The sequence below is a fragment of the Arachis ipaensis genome, chromosome B7, assembly GCF_059453495.1.
Source record: "Arachis ipaensis isolate K30076 ecotype BB chromosome B7, ASM5945349v1, whole genome shotgun sequence".
Classification (NCBI taxonomy): Eukaryota; Viridiplantae; Streptophyta; class Magnoliopsida; order Fabales; family Fabaceae; genus Arachis; species Arachis ipaensis.
In genome coordinates, this window is record NC_142442.1 from 131714329 (window position 1) to 131738193 (window position 23865).

The 23865-nt window shown below is 33.4% G+C and overlaps 2 protein-coding genes across 3 annotated transcripts; both read right to left on the bottom strand.

The window, feature by feature from the left end:
* Positions 1-859: 859 nt before the first annotated feature.
* On the bottom strand, positions 860-7266 carry LOC107608340 (ATP-dependent zinc metalloprotease FTSH 11, chloroplastic/mitochondrial; the record flags this gene model as incomplete). The annotated part of the gene is given in 18 exon segments (XM_088493254.1): positions 860-1062; positions 1532-1681; positions 1683-1814; positions 3131-3279; positions 3366-3495; positions 3652-3732; positions 3809-3831; positions 3834-3933; positions 4048-4105; positions 4789-4850; positions 5291-5341; positions 5649-5743; positions 5746-5758; positions 6305-6428; positions 6512-6600; positions 6681-6773; positions 6873-7026; positions 7187-7266. Coding segments are annotated over 18 exon segments (1776 nt in total), but the record flags the coding sequence as incomplete, so codon positions are not given.
* An 11598-nt stretch (positions 7267-18864) lies between these two features.
* On the bottom strand, positions 18865-23648 carry PTB2 (polypyrimidine tract-binding protein 2). Of its 2 annotated transcripts, none has more exons than XM_088492887.1 (11): positions 23399-23648; positions 22735-22988; positions 22418-22627; positions 21289-21351; positions 21139-21212; positions 20699-20794; positions 20525-20582; positions 20192-20296; positions 20009-20090; positions 19818-19930; positions 18865-19662 (listed from the first exon to the last, which is right to left on the bottom strand). In XM_088492887.1, exons 2-11 carry the CDS (start codon positions 22918-22920, stop codon positions 19273-19275), a joined length of 1377 nt encoding a protein of 458 aa, XP_088349013.1. In that variant the 5' UTR covers positions 22921-22988; positions 23399-23648; the 3' UTR covers positions 18865-19272. The 2 variants fall into 2 exon arrangements, with proteins under 2 accessions (XP_088349013.1, XP_088349014.1); XM_088492888.1 differs by having other exon boundaries at positions 22735-22949; positions 23399-23613.
* Positions 23649-23865: the final 217 nt, after the last annotated feature.

Genomic DNA, 23865 nt, shown 5'->3' on the forward strand with positions numbered 1-23865 from the left:
CTTATAAAATTTTGCAGCATCTTCAAGGTTTTTAAAAGTCATTCCTACCTTGGGAACAAGTTGCTCATCAACAACAGAGAGAGACTGCAAAATACAACATATTAGAAACAAGAAAATACTATAGAATTTCTGCACCTCATAAAAAAATAACAATCAAAGTAACATACACCCAAGGACTCCTGATATACACCCGAACGACAACAAGTCAATTAAAAATAACAAGAAAAACCATAAACTGTAAATACACCCAAACTTCCATAAAAATACACCTAAAAAGTTCTGATATACACCCGAGCGTCTACTATAAATTGCAGATAATTAATCAAAACTAATACATTAGATTCAATCCACAAATTATGTTCACGCATTAATTTCACAGTCTAGCTTCACGAATTATTCAGCTAGACAATCAAAATTAACTGAAACTAAATCAAACCTCAGGAACTTCGTTCGATTCAAATTCAAAATCCACTTCGCTGTGATTGAGCTGACAATCTGAGATTGAATCCACTTCGCCGTGATTGCGCTAACAATCTGAGGTTGAATCATCCATTATCTTCAAAAGGACTTCAAAATTTGATTTCAGAAACCAGGAAATCAAAATAAAACGAAGCTAGCGTTACAGTTCGCAAAACTCAGGCGAATGACGAAGACCAAAGAAGTGATAAACGCAGAAGAAAGAAGGATCCAAAAGACCAGGGGAGAACGCGAGAAGGAGAACGAAAAAACTTGGCAAGAGATTCGAAGAAGGTAAGGAAATCTTTTGAAGATTGGAAGAGAGATATTCGCGCGTTAATTGATTTTGATTGAAACTAAAGTCTGTTATATAGCGCGTGACTTGTACGTATGAATTGGAGCGTGTTTAGGGTTTCAGTAAATTCCGCACTTGTAAGACTTGTAAATGCTAATGGCTTGTATACTAAGATTAATTGTTTTAGTTTTACCAAGAAAATATAGGTTCAGAGGACTTGCCTCTGCATCAATACGTGATTGCATTTCAGAACTTGGTTTCTCCTTTATATGAACGGGCCCAATTGCATCACTCATCCCACAATTTGATACCTTGTGCGGGAACAACAAAGCCATCAGAATTAAGAAATGGATCATTTATTAAAAAAAAAAAAAAGAAAAAAAAAAAGAAAAAGATAAAGAAATTGATCGTAAGTTCATTTCGATATGAAGAGATAGGTCCTACATTTAGCACAAAGTTGTATTTTTTACTTGTAGTTTTTTTGTTAGAGTGAAGTTAAAAGCACTTTGTTACTACTTCTAGTGAACAACAAACTAATATTTGCCCAAAGGAGATATACTATAGCAATAAGAACCAGCACCAAAACCTTTTCATAGGGTTGGTTACATGGTGGATGGTCAAATGGTGCTAGCATCCTAGCATAAACCGTGTTTACAAACATGCTATTAAAAGCTAAGTCCCTATAAATGAGTCTATTCATAGTCTCCCTCTAACTCTACTCTGTCTATCAATATGGAAGCACATAAACTTTGTATTATTTCTGTGGGCAAGACTAGTTACCATATATTGTGCAAGCTCAATTGCTGTATGTAGATCACTACTTGCTACTGTTGTGATATGGTCCTGGCCAAAGATAAGTTCTTCTGCAACTCTGCCTCCCATACAAACATCAAGGCAAGCTAGCAACTGCTGCTTGCTGATAGACGTCACAATCACCAGAGGGAAGTTGAGTGACCATTCCTAAAGCAGATCCTCATGGAATGATTGTTGCCTTGTGAATTGGATTTGCACCTTCAGTCTTTAGGGCAACAATTGCATGACCACTCTCATGATAAGCAGTATGCTGAAAATACACCAACAAATTCGTACAATTTGATTTAATTCTAGACATAAAAGGTAATAGCTTGCAGATCAATATTTTGCAAGCTGATAAAACACAACCTCAAATTCATTTAGACTGGCCTCTCTTCCAAGAGAGGAACATTTCATTATTTACAAGCAAAAGGCTGATATATGGCGGGAAAAATAGTTGGAAATGATGCTCATAAACACTTCAGTAGGTCTGCATATGTTTATTTAAATCAAGCAAGTGCTAGAAGATTTACACTTCATGCTTGAAGTATCAAACCTCATGTTTTGAAGTGTCACGCTATAAAGGAAGATTATTTGTTTCGAAGCCAACTCCTCTATGCTATGCATGATTAAAGTTGCTGTGTGGAGATTAGGGAGGGTTAAAAAAAATGAAGTACCAGCTCCTTTGAGTAGCAACTAGCAAGGTAAGATAGACTTTCAACAAGTTTCATTTCATTCACAGCCACTAAGTTGCCGCCATCATGCTATCTGATCAATTAAGGTTTTTCAATTTTTATATGCCAATATAAAGGCTTGCAAGTTCATTCATATGTTTCATGAATGAAAATATTGATCAATTAGAGAGTAAAATCTCTTCCTTTGTTTCAATGTGTGTATCTATGCATTAGTTTGATAGACGAATTATATTAAGACTAGATTTAAATACGTGCAACAATTAATTAATTTTTATACATAAGAAACTATTTAATAAAAATTTTTAAAAATTAATATAAAATTAATATTAAATCTAAATAAAATTGTAAAGACATTATACATTCTTGTGTTTGAAGGAGTCACCTAATACATATGTTTAGCAAACTTAAATATTATAGTGCAAAAATGAATTATAGTTTGCTAAACATATGTATAATATTTTCAATATTATAAAACATAAAAACTTATAAGTCATTCATTCACTATAACACTACTTTGGGTTCTCTTTTAATATATCATAAGAATTTAATTTTGATACACTAACTCGTTTTATACGTGCATCCAATCACATAATGTCATATTAGCAAAAATAACTATTTTTTATATTGACCACTTGAATGGTCATCCAAGATAATGGTTATGATTGCATAACTGTGTAAAGCGTTTTACATTGTCAGTACATCAAAATTAAACTCATATTATAATAGATTATACTAAATGATTTATGTGAGTAAGTGATATTGGACCAAATTAATTTGTGGGTTTAAACTTACAATACGTTTATCTAGAGAAAATGGTTGAGAGAGAGATACTTTACAAGAGAACCAATTAGTTGATCAGATTTACCAGACATCCCAGCTTATATACTCGTACCTTTTTTGACTTCTCTGATAGGAACATTGTTTTCCGCTCTGTACCCATAGTTATTCTCTCTTTTGCAAACTCCAACTGTGAAGCTGATACTTTCTCGGCACCTTCAACAGCAGCTTTAATGGCAGCAATGTTTACCAGGTTTGCAAGATCTAATTAAAAGGAATGATTGCACAAAACATCATAAATGAGTTTGAAGGCATATAGGAATTGGACTGCCATCATATAAATTTTTCACCTGCCCCATTGAATCCCGGGGTACCAAGAGCAATTGATTTAACATCTACATCATCCACCAAAGGTTTATCTTGCAAGTAGAGCTCAAATATTACTTGTCGCCCACGTAAATCGGGATTTGGTACAACAATCTGGAATTTGAGTTGATTAGTCTACCAATATTGTATATTCTGTGGCAAAACCACGGAAATCTCCAATATTCATGATACAAGTTGATATAAATTCATTTTTTATCAAACTTTTTTCTCTATAATTCTTCCTTTATTGGAAAAATAAAAAGTACTCACATGCTGATCAAATCTACCAGGCCTTGTTAGAGCAGAATCAAGAATATCAGGCAAATTTGTCACAGCTATTACTATTATTCCCTACAAGATAAAATTGCTGAATAAATTTAGAAAAAATAGATAGAAACGAATTAATGCTCTCAATGTTTAGATATACCTCATTCTGCTCAAATCCATCATTTCAACAAGTAGTTGATGCAGTGTCTTCTTTGTATGGCCCTCCCACTGTTTCCTTGTTGAACCAACAGCATCTATTTCGTCAATAAAAATTATACATGGACGCTACAAAATTTGCAGGAAAAACAATTAAATCCCACATTCAGAAACAAAATAAAGGAATCCAGTACACCATAATAGAAGACTCTTTTGAAAGAACATTGACCAGAGGAATCAAACCTTCTTTTTGACCGACTGAAATAAGGATCTCACACATCGAGCACCGACCCCAACAAACCTGCACATGTAATGTCATATGAATTGGACCATCCCAAACAACTACAACGTTTACAATTAGACAACATACATATATACATGCATAGAAGACGTCATCTACCAATGACAAAAGATAAAACTACCTGAAGAGACAAAGATTAAATGTTGCATTTATGCTAAGAAATGACGTGAAAGTTATGAAATGTAATTTACCGTAGTAGAATATCAAACCAGCAATGTGTCATGTTAATCATTCCAATAATAAACGTTTCAGACTCTTTTTAAATGGTTGCTAGTGTTAGTACATCTCTATGTAATAAAAATTCTTAGTTTCTACTAAGAAAATACCAAGTTTATTAAACCAAGATGCTAAAATTAAATTGAGAAATCTAACTCACAAGCAATACATTCAGTTCTACAAAATAGTGAATATATTCTGATCAGAATAGCAACAACAAAGGGGCATTAGGGCATAGTCATCAATGCTGGAAAAGTATAAGAAACATATTGTATTATATGCATTAACAGACAACAACTAAAACTAATGTACATGTTTGCGAAATTGTGATTAGGCATTCTTTCAAAGTACATTATATACCACGGTTATAATCTTGCAAAGTATCTTGAAATATCCTGTCCCAAATAATGTATCCACAACACACAAAAATATAAGCTATTTGAAAATGCTAAAAGCAAAATACTTACATCTCCTCAAATTCAGATCCTTCCCTATAGAAAAATGGAACACCAGCTTCTCCAGCAATAGCCTTCAATAACCCAGGGAAAAAGAGAGATATCATTGAAAGCCTATCTGGTAGACATGCCACAAGAAAAGCCAAGTAATATACAGTCGTTATCGTTAATAATGCTGAGGCACGTAAGAGGGCCCCCCAAGAAAATTGCTTTTCCTTTTGTGGACATAGACCATAGAACAATATCAATTTTTGCTTTTAATTACAGGTGGTTAGAAATATAATAAATAATGCCAAGAGAACACCAGTCATGAAAGCATTAATATAAAAGTGAATGCCGATAATACCTAAAGCCCAGATATGTCTTCCAGAAGCTTCATAAAAATATATTGAAGTGACAATCCCAAAAGCACACAGATAGAAGGAGACCAGTAGGGTCTAATTCTAAAAGGCAAGAACTGAATGAAAGATGTAAAACTTGGCTTAAGAATTAAAACATGCAGACACATACTGACCTTGGCTAGTGAAGTTTTTCCAGTTCCTGGTGGTCCTGTCAAAAGAATCCCCTGAAAAGAGGAATGTTTTAGTCTAATTTGATGAGTAAGATAAACAAATAAATATCCAACAAACACTAGAATCAATAGCATTGGCATATTCTGCCAGTGTAGCATGAGATGACAAAAGCTATTATGTTTATACAAGCAAACAAAAACAATGTAGTGCATATCAAGATATAAATCATTTAACAGCTCATAAGAAATTGGACCTTGGTCCTCCTAATATGAAACAAGAATTGAAAAAATCTGGTGACAAATATAAGGAAAACTGCCATGCTGAAAAGTTCTATGAGAAGACAAAATCACAGGTTCAGACCTTTGGCAACTTCCCTCCAAGACGTGTAAATTTAGCTGGATTTTTTAGGTACTCAACAACTTCCTCAAGTTCCTACTTCGCATCATCACATCCTTAAACTTTTTGACATTCTGCAAAAAAAGGGGGGAGAGGAGTGAAAAAAATATCATATAAGGATGTATCGCATTTATTTCTGATTCATTAATAATTTGTTTGCTCTACATACAACACATACAAAATAACAAACACAGAACTGATCCATGAAACATCACATCGTGAATAATAATCCAGGACTTCTAGTTGGGGAGGGCCCACTAGTGTAATGGGCGAATGGCTGTGTGTGATTCCCATGTCCGCTTGGGGGAGAGGGAGGGGGTAAAGGGAGTGGAAAAGAGGGCGGAGTGTATTTCCAGGGTTGGAAGCCACACACTCAACTTTTATGTCTCAGAGCACTACCAAATTCATACTTCCAAGTGGATAAAAACAGATTATGGAAGTATTGCATTTTCATATCATGGTATTATTTATTGATCCATTGCAGTTACAATCTTCTCAGCAGACATAGTTAGCTGAGCAGTGCTCAAACAACTACTCATTTAGTTTTCAATAAATAAATACTTCAGCACATTATAATAAGAATCAGATAGGTTAGTTAAAATGCATCTTTAAAAGTTGACCTTTTCTGTCATGACATCCTTGTTTACTTCCTTTGGGGCATACGAATTACTTGAGCTTACACCTGAATTTCCAACCCCGCCAAAGCTTCCCAAGAATTTGTGAAGGGTAACAGCACCCATGACCGTGAAAGAAAAGTATGAAGCTTTCAGGGTAATAATGAATATTGAAAAGAGAGCAAGCGAGAGAAGGAAACTGGAGAATCATACCAGACCACTCCCACAGCAACAGTAAACACAATAGTGGCGGCGAAAAGTTCTTGTGCAAAACGTGATCTGTTTGGTACATCTGGATCAACCTGAAGAAGGTAACAGTTTCATGAAATTTCCAAAAATCCAAAGCAAATTTCTAAAACCATAAAGTTGCAATAAATGTTACCATAACCACATGTAATGGCTGCCTCTCAGATGCTCCAGGGTTAAGAACAGGCTCATCATCTTTCCCCGAAATACGATGCTTCAACTTTTCGAACTGAAGCCTCATCAGCACCGATACAAAAGTAACACAACCAATAAACTAAAAGATATCAAATGAATCTGCCGCATGCAAAATGGGATAAGTCACAGTTACCAGTGTAGGAAGCCTAGAAGGTTTCCCGGAATCCTCATCAGGAAGAAACTCAGAAAGAGAGTTAGTGAGCACAAGAGCTCGAAGAAATTCAGCAACTCCTCTACTATCAACAGCATCATCCCTTTCTTGAAACCTCTTGATCACTGACTCAGGACTGCAAACAAAACAAATAATAAACATCGACCACTCAAAGTTCACAGGGTAAAATTGTTGAACACCTTGCATTCATTCCATTGCCTTAAACCTTAATTACTTCAAATTCAAAATAGAATGAGAATAAGTAAATCTTCTTAATATTAAGTATTACTATTAACCTGTGCTTGTTAAGTTCGAGGAAGAGTGCGGTTTGTTTGGCTGCGTCTTGAGGATTGGCCTCGTCGTCGGAAATTAAGCGCGCCAAATATTATCGATTAAATATTTTAATCACCCGCTAACTAATTAACTAACTATCAAAGTATCAAACAAGTGCCTATTATTTATTATTTAATAGTAAATTGTTGTAATAAATATGAATAATGTGGATACCCATTAATAATCATAAATGGTTGGTAACCAAAGAAAATTAGCCAAAATCAATCATAACTTGTCTTATTTAATATTAATTAATTGTTGCGACAATTAATGAATGCTAAATAAAACAAGTTTTGGCTGTTTTTTTTGTCTCCCTAGTATTACCCATAATAATATGGGTGACTCAATATTTTCATAGTAGAATACTTATATTACCAAGAGAATTTATATTTAATAAAGATTGAAAATGTAGACTATATACATATATAAATAGAGATATGATACGAGACAATAAACAATCTTTCTCTATTTATATACTACATAAACTCTTTCTCTTTCTCTATTTCTCCGTGGTTTGAGTTACAATATATATAATCTATTAATAAATATATTAATTATCTATATTGTATTGATATAGTAATTATGGTGAATATTACTATTAAAGTTATCTAATTATAATTCTTTATTTTATATTACCTCTTCTTTATTTACTTATTTATTTATTTTACAACACATTATCAGCACGAGACTCTAATCAAATTTTAAGAAAACTCAGGTAACAAATTTTTATTATGTCGAAACTCTCCCATCTTGAATTTAATGCTCTTGATATATCTGGAAACAACTATTTATCATGGATACTAGATACTGAAATCCATTTTAATTCAATGGATTTTGGAGATACCATTAAGGCTGAAGATAATGCATCCTAGAAGGATAAAACCAAAGCCATGATCTTCCTTCGTTTTCATCTTGACGAAAGATTGAAAAATAAATATCTCACGTTAAAAGATTCTGCAGATCTGTGGAAAGACCTTGAAGAAAGGTACAATCATAAAAAACGGTGATACTTCTTCAAGCCCGATATGAGTGGACGCACTTACGTCTACAGGATTTTAAATCCATAAATGAATATAATTCAGCAATGTTTCGAATCATCTCACGAATGAAATTATGTGGGAAAAAGATAACTGATAATGACATGTTAGAGAAAACTTTCTCGACCTTCCATGCTCCGAATGTGCTCCTGCAGCAGTAGTATCGAGAAAAAGGATTTAAAAAGTATTCTAAGCTAATTTCTTACCTTCTTTTTGCTGAACGCAACAATGAGTTGCTTTTAAAAAATTATGAAGCGCGTCCAGCTGGCGCTGCCCCATTTCCTGAAGCAAATGCGGCAAATCATTACCTAGAAGAGGTAAATGGTAAGGTTTTAGTAATAAAAAAAATTATGGAAGGAAGAAGAATTATGCTCATAAGAATGGATCTCACCAGAAGTGGGATAAAGAAAGAAACACTAGGCAAAATAAATCAATAGAGGATAAATATTTCCGTTGTGGTGGAAAAAGCCATTGGTCGCGTACCTATCATACCCCAAGGCACCTAGTCGATTTTTATCAAGCATCTTTCAAAAAGGATGACAAAGGAAAGGAGACGAATTTCGTTTCAAATGATGCTGAAAATTTCACCACTCATTATGATGTATCTGATTTCTTTGAGGATCGTGAAGGAAATATTGGTCATCTGATCAATGATGTAATAGTTTAATATGTGGGATTGTTAAGTATTCATGTAAATAAATAATGTAAAGAACTTCTCGTTACGTTTTATTTTCTATACATTTGAATTTCAAGTATGATTTATATAAATAATGTTTAATAAAATATTTATGAATTTCAAAATGACTGAATGTGCCAAGATAATGATAATAAAATTTTAGTATATGATACTATGTACAGTATTTCTCATAAAAACAATCAAGAAAATAATTTTACTATGCATATACTTTTACTCATTTTATTATTATTTATCTTTGAAGAAAATGGCAAGGATATATAATGAAGATGTATGCCTTGTGGATAGTGCAAGTTCGTACACCATTCTTAAAAGTAATATATACTTTACACATCATGTGCCAAAAGAAGAATACGTTAATAATATTATTGATTCAGGCAATGTGATAAAAGGCTTCGGAAGAGCTATAATTTTGTTTTCTAGAGGAACAAAATTCATAATAAATAATGCACTATTGTCTACTAAATCTCTAAGGAACTTATTGAGTTTCAAAGATATTTGCCGAAATGGATATCATATTGAAATAATGAATGAGGAAAATGATGAGTACTTATGTATCACAACTCATGATTTAAATGAAAAAGTTATATTAGAAAAGTTACCCTCACTTTCATCTGGGTTATATTATACCAAGATTAGTGCAATTGAATCACATGCCATTGTAAACTAGAAGTTAAATAGCCCAAATGAATTCATAACTTGGCATGATCGATTGGGACATCCGGGAACAACCATGATGCGGAAAATTATTGAAAACTCCCATGGACATTTACTAAAGAACCAAAAGATTTTTAAATCTAGTGAATTTTGTTGTGCTGCATGTTCTTAGAAAAAGTTAATTTTAAGGCCATCACCGGTAAAGGTTGGATTTGAGTCCCCTGAATTCATAGAAAGAATTCAAGGTGATATATGTGGACCTATTCATCCACCATGTGGATATTTTAGATATTTTATGGTCCTAATAGACACATCTTCGAGATGGTCACATGTGTGCTTGTTGTCTTCTCACAAGCTGGCGTTTACGAGATTACTTGCTCAAATGATTCGATTAAAAGCACAGTTTTCAGAAAATCCAATCAAAGCAATTCGTTTTGATAATGCTGGTGAATTCACTTTCCAATCCTTTGATGTTTATTGTATGACTAACGGAATAAGTGTTGAACATCCAGTAGCTCATGTTTACACACAAAATGAGTTAACAGAATCACTTATTAAGCGCCTCCAATTAATTGCTAGACCCTTACATATGAGAACAAATCTTCCAACCTCCACTTGGGGGCATGCTATTTTGCATGCCACAACACTCATTCGTTTGAGGCCAACAAGTTACCATCAGTTCTTTCATATGCAATTAGCTTTTAGCTAGCAGCCATATATTTTCCATTTAAGAATATTCGGGTGTGCGATATATATTTCCACTACACCACCTTCTCGCACCAAAATGGGACCCCAAAAAAATTGGGGATATATATTGGATATGATTCTCCCTCTATAGTAAGGTATTTTGAGATACAAACTGGGGATTTATTTCAAACCTGATTTGCGGATTGTCATTTTGATGAATCAAAATTTTCAACATTAGGGGGAGAGAATAAGATTCCTAAAAAGGAATTTAACTGGAATGCATCATCCTTGATGCATTTAGATCCTCGATCAGGGTAATGTGAACTAAAAGTTCAAAAGATTATACATTTGCAAAAAATATCAAATGAATTGCCTGATGCATTTTTCGATACAAAGAGGATAACCGAATCTTATATACCAGCGAAAAATGTCCCAATTCAAATTGATGTCCCAGTTGGACAAGTGACCACTAAGATAAAAAGAGGTAAATATTATTCCTATTGAAAAAGACATAGTAAAGACATATGCAGTTGTCTAAAATTCTGATATAGTTTTGATACTAGAAGACGTTTAGGTACCTGAAAATTGTGAAAATAACGAGATCTCGATAAATTATGCCTTTACAGGAGAAAAATGGGACCGAAATAAGACAATTATCAATAAAATATTTGCATATAATGTGGCATTAAATATCATGCATGAAAGTAAGGATCTTGAACCAAGAACAGTCAAAGAATGTTGACAAATGAATGATTGGACAAAATGGGAAGAAGCTATGAAGGCTGAGTTAGACTCACTTGCAAAACGTGAAGTCTTTGGACCTGTAGTCCGTACACCAGAAGATGTAAAAGTTGTTGAATACAGATGGGTATTTGTGAGAAAACGAAATGAGAAAATGAAGTTGTGCACTACAAAGCTCGACTTATGGCACAAGGTTTTTCACAAAGACTCGGTATAGATTATGAATAAACATATTCCCCTGTAGTGGATGCAATAACATTGCGTTATTTGGTCATTTTATCCGCATATCATAAACTACATATGCATTTAATAGATGTGGTAACAGCCTATTTATACGGATCATTAGATCGTGATATCTATATGAAAGTCCTTGAAAGACTAGAGATATCTAAACCATCTAATGAATATTCACAAGGATTATACTCAGTCAAATTGCAAAGATCTTTATATGGTCTAAAGCAATCTGGACGAATGTGGTATAATCGTCTTACTGAGTATCTGGCCAAAAACGGATTCAAGATCGAATGATAATATCTGCCCATGTGTTTTCATAAAGAAATTTTCATCTGGATTCATTATAATTGATGTGTACGTTGATGATTTAAATATCATTGGAACTCCTGAAGAGATTTCAACAATTATAAAAACTCTAAAAGAAGAGTTTGAAATGAAAGATCTTGGAAAGACTAAATTTTATCTCGAGCTGCAGATCGAGCATACAAAAAATGGGATCTTTATTCATCAAACAAAATATACAGAAAAGATTTTGAAAAGATTTATATAGATAAGTCACATCCATTAAGTACTCCAATGATCGTAAGATCTTTGGATGTGGAAAAAGATCAATTTCTTCCTAAGGAAGAAAATAAAGATATCATTGGTCATGAAGTATCATATCTTAGTGCCATTGGAGCGCTAATATATCTTGCTAATAATGCACGACCCAATATATCATTTACTGTGAATTTACTAGCAAGATATAGTTCCTCTCCAACCAGAAGACATTGGAATGGAATCAAACAAATCTTTCGATATCTTCATGGAACGGTTGATATGGGATTATTTTATCCCTATGGATCCAAGTCATAACTAGTTGGCTATGCTGATGTAGGATACTTGTTTGATCCACATAAAGAGAGATCTCAAACAGGATACTTGTTCACATATGGTGATACAGTTATATCATGGAGGTCTACGAAACAGACGATTGCAGCAACATCCTCTAATCATGCTAAAATACTAGCGATTCATGAAGCAAGTCACGAGTGTTTTGGCTCAAATGATTGATCCAATATATTCTGTCATCATGTGCACTGATTGATCATAAGATAGCTCCAACTGTCCTGTTTGAAGATAATACAGCACGCATTGCTCAACTTAAAGGTGAATAAATTAAAGGTGATAGAACAAAGCATATTTCTCCCAAATTCTTCTTCACTTATGATCTTCAAAATCAAGGGACAATTGATGTCCAACAGATCTGCTCAAGTGACAATCTGGCAGATTTATTCACAAAGTCACTCTCAAAATCTTCCTTTAAAAGATTGGTACATAAGATTGGGATGCGCCGATTTTGAGACATTAAATGATGTCGACAAGAGGGGGAGACTGTACTCTTTTTTTCCTGATAAGATTTTTTTCCATTGGATTTTTCTTGACAAGGTTTTTAATGAGGCAGTTTCATTGGATTTTTCTTGACAAGATCTTTAAAGATTTGTACTATTTTTCCTTCACTAAAGTTTTTTTCATTGGATTTTTCTTTAGTAAGGTTTTAACGAGGTATAATCCTAAATGGTTATACAAGGGGGAGTGTTGTGATAAGTATGAATGATGTAGATGCCCATTAATAACATGGGTGGCTCAATATTTCCATGGTAGAATACTCATATTACCAAGAGAATTTACAATTAATAAAAGTTAAAAATATGGACCCTATACATGTATAAATAGGGGTATGATACGAGGCAGTAAACAACAACAAGAACAAGCATTTCTTTCTCTATTTATACACTTCATAAACTCTTTCTCTTTCTCTATCTCTCCGTGGTTTGAGTTATAATATATATAATATATTAGTAAATATATTAACCATCTCTATTATGTTGATATAATAATTGTGGTGAATATTACTACTAGAGTTATCTAATTATACTTTATTTTATATTACCTCTTCCTTATTTACTTATTTATTTATTTTACAACATAAATATCCGATTCGACTCGTATCTATTTTTAGTTTTGGAAAAAGATCCTCTAAAATAATAATGCTAGTAAAATAGTAAAGTGATGCTTTAATCACCTTTAAATTTACAACATTTATTATTGTGAGTCCTATTATCTTAATTTAAGGATGATTAATGGTGTACTTTTTCTCTAAAGTGGCAATGTAACTTTAGAGGAACCAGATTCTTTAGTTTTATCATGAGTTTCTTTAAAAAAATATCACAAAATGTATAGATATATTAAGCTTTAGTTTGCATAGTTATTAGAACCAAACCAGTGATCGAACCAGTCAGGCTATTGGGTCACTGGGTTATTGGTTCAACCAATGGATCACTGGTTGAACCAGTTAATCCAGTCCTATGTAAATAAAAAGTAAAAAATAGTAAAAAATTTAAAATTAAAATTTAAAATACATATTTTTACTAATATTTTAAGAATATTTAACTATTTTAAAATAATATGGAACAGGAACAATAAGTATTATGTTAATTTTACTCTATCATAAATATTTTATTTTATTTTTATATTAAAATAATTATTATTTTCAAATTTTAATAATTTATTAATTAATTTATATCTATTATACTATTATATACTACAAGTATTTATTGAAAAATAATATTAATAGATATTATATAATTATGAAAAAAATAAGTAAGTTTATAATTATTGTTAAATAAAAATATAATTAATTTAAGAATGAGTGAGTTTATAACTAAAATTAAAATAAATTAAATAGAAGTAAACTATTTGATGAAATATATCTATATGAATTATAATTTGCAAATATATTAACAAGAAGAGGAGAGGAGAGAGGTTCGAATCCCACCTCAAACATTTTGAGAAAACTTTTAATTTCAAGCGGTTCGGTCGGATCGATCTTCACCGAGTTTGACTAATTTTCACCGATTCATTCTGGGTTTGACCGATTCGTATTGGTTCTCTAACTTATCCGGTTCAAGTATCGGACCAACCAGTATAGGTACCGGTTCACCGATTTTTTTGTCAAACCAGCCAGTCTAGTCCAGTTTTAATAACTATGTTAGTATGGTAAAATTTTTACTTTTTAAGCTTTTAAAAGATGACATTTTAAAAGTTGAGTACTGCTACACATACAAGTCTTTTTGGCATACAAGTCATACAAGTTAACCCTAACTCAACAAAATCCACTTGCATAACGTGCGCGTGAAAATCACGTTGTTCCTCTTTGTATCCCGCATTCCTCCTCCTCCTCCTCCTCCTCCTCCTCCTCCTCCTCCTCCTCCTCCTCCTCCTCCTCCTCCTTTTGCGTTTCTCCTCCTTTTTTTCGTGCGTTTCATCTTCATCGTCGTTTTTTTTATTACTGTTGTTGTTGCTGCATTTTTTCCCTCCTCCTCTTTCTATTGATTTTGTAACATTATATATTTTTTTCTTATTTGTTTGATTTTTTCCTCCCAAGAAGAATTATGAGAATATGAAGAAGAAAAAGCACCAGAAGATGAGGAGGAGGAAGAGGAAGAGTTTTGAATTATTCAGAACTTACCAGCATACGTACACCGAAAATTCTTAAACAATACACTCAAATATCTTTGTGTTACACCCAAATATTTTCGTGTTACACCCAAATTTACTACAAATACAGAAAAATATTTTCTCTAATGCTGCATTTTCTTCTTCTTCTTTTTTTCCTTATTTCTTTCTTTTTTTAGTTGAATGAATGTAAATTTATCATCTTCTAAGTAATTTTGCAGCATTATGTGTTTCTTCTTCTTCTTTGTTTGATTTTTTTGTTTTTATTCTTGGTATGAGAGTAAAACAAAAAGAAACTTGAGAAGGTAAAACAAAAAGAAAAAGATGAATAAGAAAAAAGAAGAAGATGGTGATGATGATGATGATGAAAAAAGAAGAAGAAGAAGCAGCAGAAGATGAGGAGGAGGAAGAGGAAGAGTTTTGAATTATGCAGAACTTATCAGCACACATACACCGAAAATTTTTAAACAATACACTCAAATATCTTCGTGTTACACTCAAATATCTTCATGTTACACCCAAATTTGCTGCAAATACAGAAAAATATTTTCTCTAATGCTGCATTTTTTCTTCTTCTTTTTTTTCTTATTTCTTTCTTTCTTTTAGTTGAATGAATGTAAGTTTATCATCTTCCAAGTAATTTTGCAGTATTATATGTTTCTTCTTCTTCTTTGTTTGATTTTTTTGTTTTTATTCTTGTTAAGAGAGTAAAACAAGAAGAAACTTGATAAGGTAAAACAAAAAGGAAAAGAAGAATAAGAAAAAAAAAAAGAAAAAGATGGTGATGATGATGAAAAAAGAAGAAGCAGTAGAAGATGAGAAGAAAGAAGAGGAAGAGTTTTGAATTCTGTAGAACTTATCAGCACACATACACCGAAAATTCTTAAACAATACACTTGAATATCTTCGTGTTACACCCAAATATCTTCGTGTTACACCCAAATTTGCTGCAAATACAGAAAAATATTTCCTCTAATGCTGCATTTTTTTCTTCTTTTTTTTCCTTATTTCTTTCTTTCTTTTAGTTGAATGAATGTAAGTTCATCCTCTTCCAAATAGTTTTACAGCATTATGTGTTTCTTCTTTTTTGTTTGATTTTTTTGTTTTTATTCTTGTTAAATAAAACAAGAAGAAACTTGAGAAGATAAAACAAGATAAAAAAGATGAATAAGAAAAAAAAGATGATGATAATGATGATGAAAAAGAAGAAGAAGAAGCAGCAGGAGATGAGGAGGAGGGAGAAGAAGAGTTTTAAATTATGCAGAACTTATCGGCACACATACACCAAAAATTCTTAAACAATACATTCAAATATTTTCGTGTTACACCCAAATTTGCTGCAAATACAGAAAAATATTTTTTTAATGCAGAACTTTTACATTACATTCAATTCAAACCATCAACGATGAAATATTATTCACCTCAAGAATTATAAACTACTAACAAAAAAATTAACTAGAATCGAATCACACCTCAACCAATTGATTGGATTAAAAACAATAATCAATTTCGTTCTAGTTCAATTGATATTCATTATCTTCAACAACGAGATAACTGATGATGGAGGAGAAGGAGAAGAAATTTCAATGAAAAAAAGAAAGAGGAAGAGGAGGAGGAGGTGGAGGAGGAGGAGAAGGTGTTGGTGACAACGATAACGAAAGAGAAAAATAACGAAAAACGTGCAGCAAGAAGAAGAAGAAGAAGAACATGCAGTGACGGCACGAAGAAGAACGTGCGCACGTAAATATAAATGACTTGTATAGAATTGTATAAAAAAATGACTTGTATCTAAAGAATAATTGTTAAAAGTTGCAACATTTATATTTAGTAAATATAAATCTAATTAAAAATAGCTTTCAATAAGTACATGCAACAACAATTACATTTGGTAAAATAATTTTTAAAATTTAAAAATACTATAATAGACATAAATATAAGAGTTAAATTTAAAATTAATTAATGTATAAAGCTATATTAAACTTTTTAATTTTGATAACCATAACTTAACTTTAAAACGTTCTTCTTTAAGTACTTTAAAAAATATCCCCATCTCTTAAAAGCACACAAACACATGAGTTTTTTTATTTTTTATTTACCAAACATAAAACAAAATGCTTATACTTTTGACAAGCACTTCTTCAAAAAATTTTACCAAATTAGACCCTAAGTGTTTGAGCCTACTATTATTTTCTATGGCGAGGGACCGATGAAAACTGTTTAGGGACAATTCTATCCTGTTTCATTTGTCAAAATGATATCGTTTTGATTGTATTCCCAAATTTTGTGTCGTCCATCTTCATTTTCTATGTTGCAATTCTACTAGGATAAGACTATTATTGATGACTTCACAATTAAGATATCTCAAGTACTCAAGGATCCACCCCCATGGCTTCAGAGCCGCTTTGTACAAAGAGAATGTGTATTAAGAATGATGACAAATTAACGGAACTTTTCACAAAAGACAACTCCAAACACAAACTAACCCGGTTATCATAAATTCATAATACACTCTTAACCATAGAACGACCTCCATCTTATGTGGAAAGATCTACATTTGACAAAATTAAAATCTGGTAAAAGTTACTCATGTTCCAGAAAATTATCGCACTCCCGCTAAACAATATCCTCTCGTTAGCTCTTACATCCATCACCTCATTAATAGAAGCCCGTCACGCCGTCAAAAGAAATCATTCGAACCTCGCAAATGCAACAACGAGGTCTACAAGCTACAAGCGCTGAACAATATGCCATAGTTGGAGTTGACCCTGAGATTTGAGGTCGGACTCAAATTTACCTCTAAATTTACAATTGACTCAATTTAACCCCTAAAATTTACAAAAATAACTCATGTTAGTTCTTGAGTCAATTTTCGTAAATGACGTGTTGATTTTGCACGTTAACTTGTTAAGATTTGAAATTCTCACTTAAATTCTATGTGACTAAAACCTACTAGACCTCCTAAAAATTTGATTGGCTCCATAACATTCACGTGAAGACGATAATAACAAGTTCAATTTAAAAATTTTGCAGCTCTGAAAGCAACAATTAGGGGTAGCAACGGGGCGGGTAGGGGCGGGTTTTTACTCTACTCGACCCCGCCCCGCCGTACAACAATCCGCATGGAACCTGCCCCACTTCTACCCGCGGGTAGTAAAACATTGAACCCTAACCCGCCCCTGCGGGTATCCGCCCTGCCCCTACCCGTCTCTATAATTATTAAAATTCAATAAATAAAATTAAATTTCAAAATTTATATAACCATCATAACATACATAACATAAATTAAAGTAAAAATTTAAATATGATACAATATTATTAATCATTTACTAATTATTTTATATATATTATACATATTATATATTAAAATTATATATTATATATATAGCGGGGCGGGTAGGGACGGGTATTAACTAAACCCGACCCCGCCCCGCCCCTCACAAGAACCTGCCCCGCTAAAAACCCGCCCCGGTGCGGGAGCCGGTAATTACCCACCCCGAGCGAGTAGGGGCGGGGTGGGTACCCGCGGGTTCGGGTGGTATTGCCATCCCTAGCAACAATCAAGATTTTGGAACTCTAATAAATCTTGATCACATAGAAATGGGATGAAAAATCCAAATTACAACAAATTAATGTACCAAATCAACACGCCATTAATGAAGATTAGGTCAAGAATTAATGTGAGTTACGATTATAAATTTTGAAGTTCAATTTGAGTCCATTAAAATTTTAAGATTCAAATTGAATCCGACTTTAAATTTTATGAATCAAATTTAAATACTAGTCATGATAATTTTATGAATCAAATTTAAATACTAGTCATGATATGAAGTTATGAACATAAGAGGCGCATAAATCAGATAATTGAGAATAATTATGACTTTTAGTTATCTTTTTTATGTTAGTATTTAGTGTTTGAGGGATCCTAAATCATTATAACCACTAGTGACATTTAATTGTATTTTTAATATTTAGTGAGACTTTAATACTTAGTAGATTTTTTTTTTTTGGTCAAAGAGTTTATCTATTTTGTGCCATGTTAACAACAACAATTATGTGAAAAGTATTTACATCAATCAACATTCAATCCATCAAATATTCTAATTGATATATGTATTTTACGATTAAAATCATTTTAATAACTCTTAATCCTTATACAATTACTAGTTCAAGCCACTACGATTCTAGGAATCACTGAAAAGGAAAAATGTGCCAAAGAAAAAAGGGAGAAAAAAGTAGAGGCAATAGAGTTAAAACTGAATAGGTTGTTCCATAGTACTCAAGTCAACTAACGGTTCTTGACCAACTGCTTACAGGTCCACTGAAAATCTCAAAAATAACAATGGAGAAAACAACAGGGAAAGCCTATTCAAACAGAGGCCTCCCACAAGATGGGGAATCTTCACGTATACATTGGAAATAATTCACTTCTGCATATACCCCCAGTTGACTGCGTTGGACAATGTTGGTCTATTTGAGACAACATAGGAGAGACGAAAACATACTATTGTATGCGATCAGATCCATATGTGGGCAATGTCGGCGTCGATTGCATGCTGTGAGTTGGATAGTGCATTCCAGGAGCCACTTGTGGTGGCATAGATCCAGGTGGTGGCATGTAAGCATTGTTATGCATTTGCATTGGCATAGACTGTGGCATGGACTGTGGCATAGACTGAGGTCCTGCCTGCGGTGCTGCCCCCCAAGCAGCCTGAGACGGGGGCAGCATAGTCTGCTCGGAAATTGGAGTATACTGAGCCGGAGGTGGAGCCCCATTGTACTGTTGACTAGGGGCACCAACCATGGGAACAGGATGTTGCCCTAAGAGTGACGGCTGGGGGTTCACCACTGGTGTATTGGGAATGGTATAATCCCTACTCCTGTCATTGTTGACCTGTATTTACACAAATCAAAGTTTAATATATGCACAGAAATTTCAAGATTGGACACTTAAAAACGATCTCCTGCATATTTCCCTATTTATGTACAATTTCAAGCATTGATATAAATGGTACAATCCTCATTTTACCAGTTGTCTTGTCTGTTTACCTTTATACTAAGATCAGTATGACGCGAGTATGATATGTGAAGCTTGCAAAACCCTCCATCATATATGCAGTGTCCTTCCAAAGCTTCCTTGGCCACAACAGCTGTCTGTATATCTGTAACACACAGCATGTCAAAATCTCAATTATGTCATGACAGATTAAAGAGAAAAAAAGTTTCAAACCTATCCTAACCTGGATATTGAATCAGAGCCTGTAAACCACCATTCTTATCAAACATTGCAATCTTTTGAACAGGACCAAAAGCAGAGAAAACCTGTCATCAAAAACCAAAAAAAGTTATGATATTGCCAACTAAACTGCATTCCTAATAAATAAATAAATAAGACAATGATCACTAATCATGATTTAAAGTACCATGTGTAAGACATCCAATGTCACAGCATATTGCATATTCTCAATAGATGCAAGAAGAACATTGCTCTCAGTCTCTATTCTTTTCCCATCCAAACCTACCACGGCCTACAAAATTTGGAAACGAATCAATTTTGAAAAATTGTAGAGTATGCAAGTCAGCATGCACAACAGCCTCTTAGAAGAAGACACACATCTTACTAATGTACATGAAGTAAATGTTCAATTTCAACTAAGCAAATTAAGAAAGCATAATTGCACATGCAAACAATAAGCACATAAGAAATGTCATATTACTCCTCCCTTAAATAAAAAGGTATACTATCAAAATGTTACCTGACCACTTCCTTCCATAGCTGACTGAGCAACAGGAAGGTAAGGATTTGTGTAGTCTCTGAAGCAAGAAAAACATTAATTAAAAGATAGAAAATACTATAACAAGAATAAACTGAAGACAAAAGGAAAACTTGACTTCTCGAAAGCCAAAAGTACCATGGAAATTAGCATTACCTGCTCCTATGGCTCTGAAACTTAACACTTAGATCTGAATGTCCAGAATAAGTAATCCTAAGGGTACATGGCCCCACATTCTCAGGGAGCAGATACCTGCGAGAGAGAGAGAGAGAGAGAGAGAGAGAGAGAGAGAGAGAGAGAGAGAGAGAGAGAGGATAAACACCAATCGTCAGAAAGAATAGAGAACAAAGTTTTGAGTAATCACAATTTACAAGATCTAATAACTAATTGACGTTTAAGATTGGCAGCCCAACTCATAGTTAGCACAAGATTTATCTAGCTGCAATTACTTAGGTAGGCACAATTAATATGATTATGAAGAAGCGCAACAGCAAAGTCTGAACCTACATAGCAAAGTAATTACAAAAGAAGTGCCAGTGTGTGGAAATACAACAGTTGAACTAAATATCATGTCAAACAAGTAACACAAAAGTCACCTAGGAATTATTCTTCCATCCAAAGCATCCTTAGCAGATGTGGCAGTCTCTGCATCTGAGAATTGCACCAGGGCCTGACAAGTTGTAGAAATAAGAATGCGTTCATAGGATTAAAAAATGACAATAAATAGGGATAGGATATGGTTAAACCTGGAATCCTGCTGTCTTCTCAAAGGTAGTAATCTTATGCACAAACCCAAAGGCTGAAAATACCTGCATAAGTGAATAATAAATTCAGTACAATATTTACTTATTTAATAAGATGGAACTAACTAGTTGAACATAAAATGAAGAATGTCTGGTGCCTTCTAAGCTATATTGTGGAAAACTGGGAACACTCAGAAACCTAGAATTTCGGATGAAAGAAAAGCAATTCATCTCTTACTTGAAAGAAAAAACATCACTTTTTGTAGAGGGAGTAAGAATAATGGACAAAACAAAGATTGGATTAATATAACACTATTCAAATTCAAGTCAATAAATGTCTCAAAATGTTAATAAAGTACTGCTTTAGTTGCTTAAGTCAACATCAGAAGAAATAGAAGATTGTGAGCAAGGACCAGAATAAATTGAAAATCAAGAAACTAAACAATGCCTAGCCAGAGATTTCTCTAAAGCTCTAAGGGGGTTAGCCTAGTCACTCATTTTAGGTAATTGTTTTATTAAAAAGTGTTGAATGGTAGCAATATAATTCACTTATATACTTGAATAGTTGATTCAATATTCAAACAAAGAATTTGTGAAATAAATCACCTATTGAACTCCGACTCATGCAAAAAACCAGAAATTTAATTCCCCAGATTAAAAGGAACATTTAGTCTGCACTTGCAAAATCCAAGGCACAACCAAACATAGTTGGAACTTGGAACAAAAATAAAATTAATACAACATAATCTGGCAAGGAAAAAATCTAGATATGTCACAAGCAAAATGCTGCCGTAGATGATATGAAAATGAAGCACAAATGCACAAATTTTTAAAAATGGCAACATCCTAAACTATAAGAATGGTAGGAGTTGAGGGAAGGAAAATAGGGAAGAAAGAGGTAGTGTTAAGGAAAGGAGAAAGGAGACAAACACACAAGCGCTATTTCTCCCAAAGCACTAAGCTGCCATCAAAGATATTGCCTTGACATGGGCCTGCTGATTCATTTACATACATGTCAACAATTTTTCCATATATATCCTGACAAAGAAAAACCTAATCACAAAACTAAATGACCAACATCCTCATGATATGACAATTTTAGCATATAACTAGTGCACATGCAATCTCATACCAAGTGCAAAACATCAATGCTGACTAGGCGTGCATCCGCACCCTCAATTGTCACCAACAATACATTCCCAGGAACATCTGCAGCGGTTTTGTTATTCACTATTTCTTGCCTATTTGAATATTGCAGATATACAGTTTTCCCTCGTACTTGAGCCGGCTCCGAAGATGACGCATAGTACGATATCATTGCAATGGCTTGATTTAAATCTGCCTGGAGGTATTGATATTTGCAACCAAAAATCAGATATTTTACACAAAAGGGAAAAACAAAATAGAGAGAAGGCAAAAACAAAATATCAAAACACAAAACCCACTCACAAATTCAATGAACGCTTGATTTCGATTTGCTCCTACGTTGCATTTTGTGTTCACAACCTTCCCAAATGGTTTTCCAAGTTCAACAAGTTCCTCCTCTGTGCACTCCCATGGCAAGTTTCTCAAATGAAGCACCTTTGACGGCGGCTGAGTGTAACGGAACTGCGGCTGACTAGACACCGATGCCATTTTAAGACAACAACCCTAAACAGTTAAACCTGTTCAAAAGGAACCACAAATAGTTGCAGTCCCTGGGACTGCAAAATCCATTACACAATCAACCATCGGATATCCCAAATGCATCGGTACATCGCATAAATGTATTCTAAGAAAGAAAAATTCAACACAGTGCATTTAAAATTTCTAGATGTCCTCATGCCATTTATTCGATAAAAGGAAAAACAAAATAAAAGTATAAATAAGTAAATAAAATTATGCCCAAAAATCAGCTGAAATTCTAAAAACTTTCTGGTGCGACAACAAAGTGCAGATGCAATTGAAATTCTAGAAACAAAATTGCTAAAACGGATTAATATGTAGCAAACAATCTAGTCAATACTAAAATCCATCGAGTAAATTGTTACAGACAGCGCGCGGTTAAATTGAGATCCACGGGAATAAAAGCATAAGAAGCCACGAAAGAATTAGGGAAAGGAAATTGCGTTACCTGAGACAAAATTCGGAAAAGAGAATTGCGTTATCCGATTTCCCCACACAAGCTCACGGGATTAGGGTTTTCAAAGAAAGAGATGGAAAATAAAATTAAAAAAGAAGAAGAAAAAAAAAGAGGAGAAAAATACAAGGGGAGAAGAAAATAATGAGATTTATTTTGTCCGTTATCGCCGTCTATGGTTTTTGATAGCGCCAATAATCCTTTTGGTTACAGAAGCCAAGATGATAAGCGATTATGACAACACAATTGGACGCTCAAGTAATATATAAAAAACCTAACGGACGTGACTGTGCTTCCACTTTCTCTGCTTATTTATTTATTTATTTTCTTAGATGTTTAGTTTAGAGAATTTTTTTTGGCTAAAAAATTTAGATATAGAAGAAAATAGGGGTGCACATGGCCGGGTGAAGCTGGGTTTGATGTAATTCAGATTCGATCTGAAATATACATCGAGTCTATTT

What these genes read in the sequence shown, in the direction of transcription:
- PTB2 (XM_088492887.1), bottom strand. Translation starts at nt 22,920, where the DNA reads ATGGCATCGGTGTCTAGTCAGCCGCAGTTCCGTTACACTCAGCCGCCG. An exon ending in CTATGGAAGGAAGTGGTCAG is followed by an intron (nt 20,297 to 20,524) that starts GTAACATTTTGA and finishes CAAATTTTGTAG; the next exon opens with GCCGTGGTAGGTTTGGATGG. An exon ending in GGCTCTGATTCAATATCCAG is followed by an intron (nt 19,931 to 20,008) that starts GTTAGGATAGGT and finishes TGTGTGTTACAG; the next exon opens with ATATACAGACAGCTGTTGTG.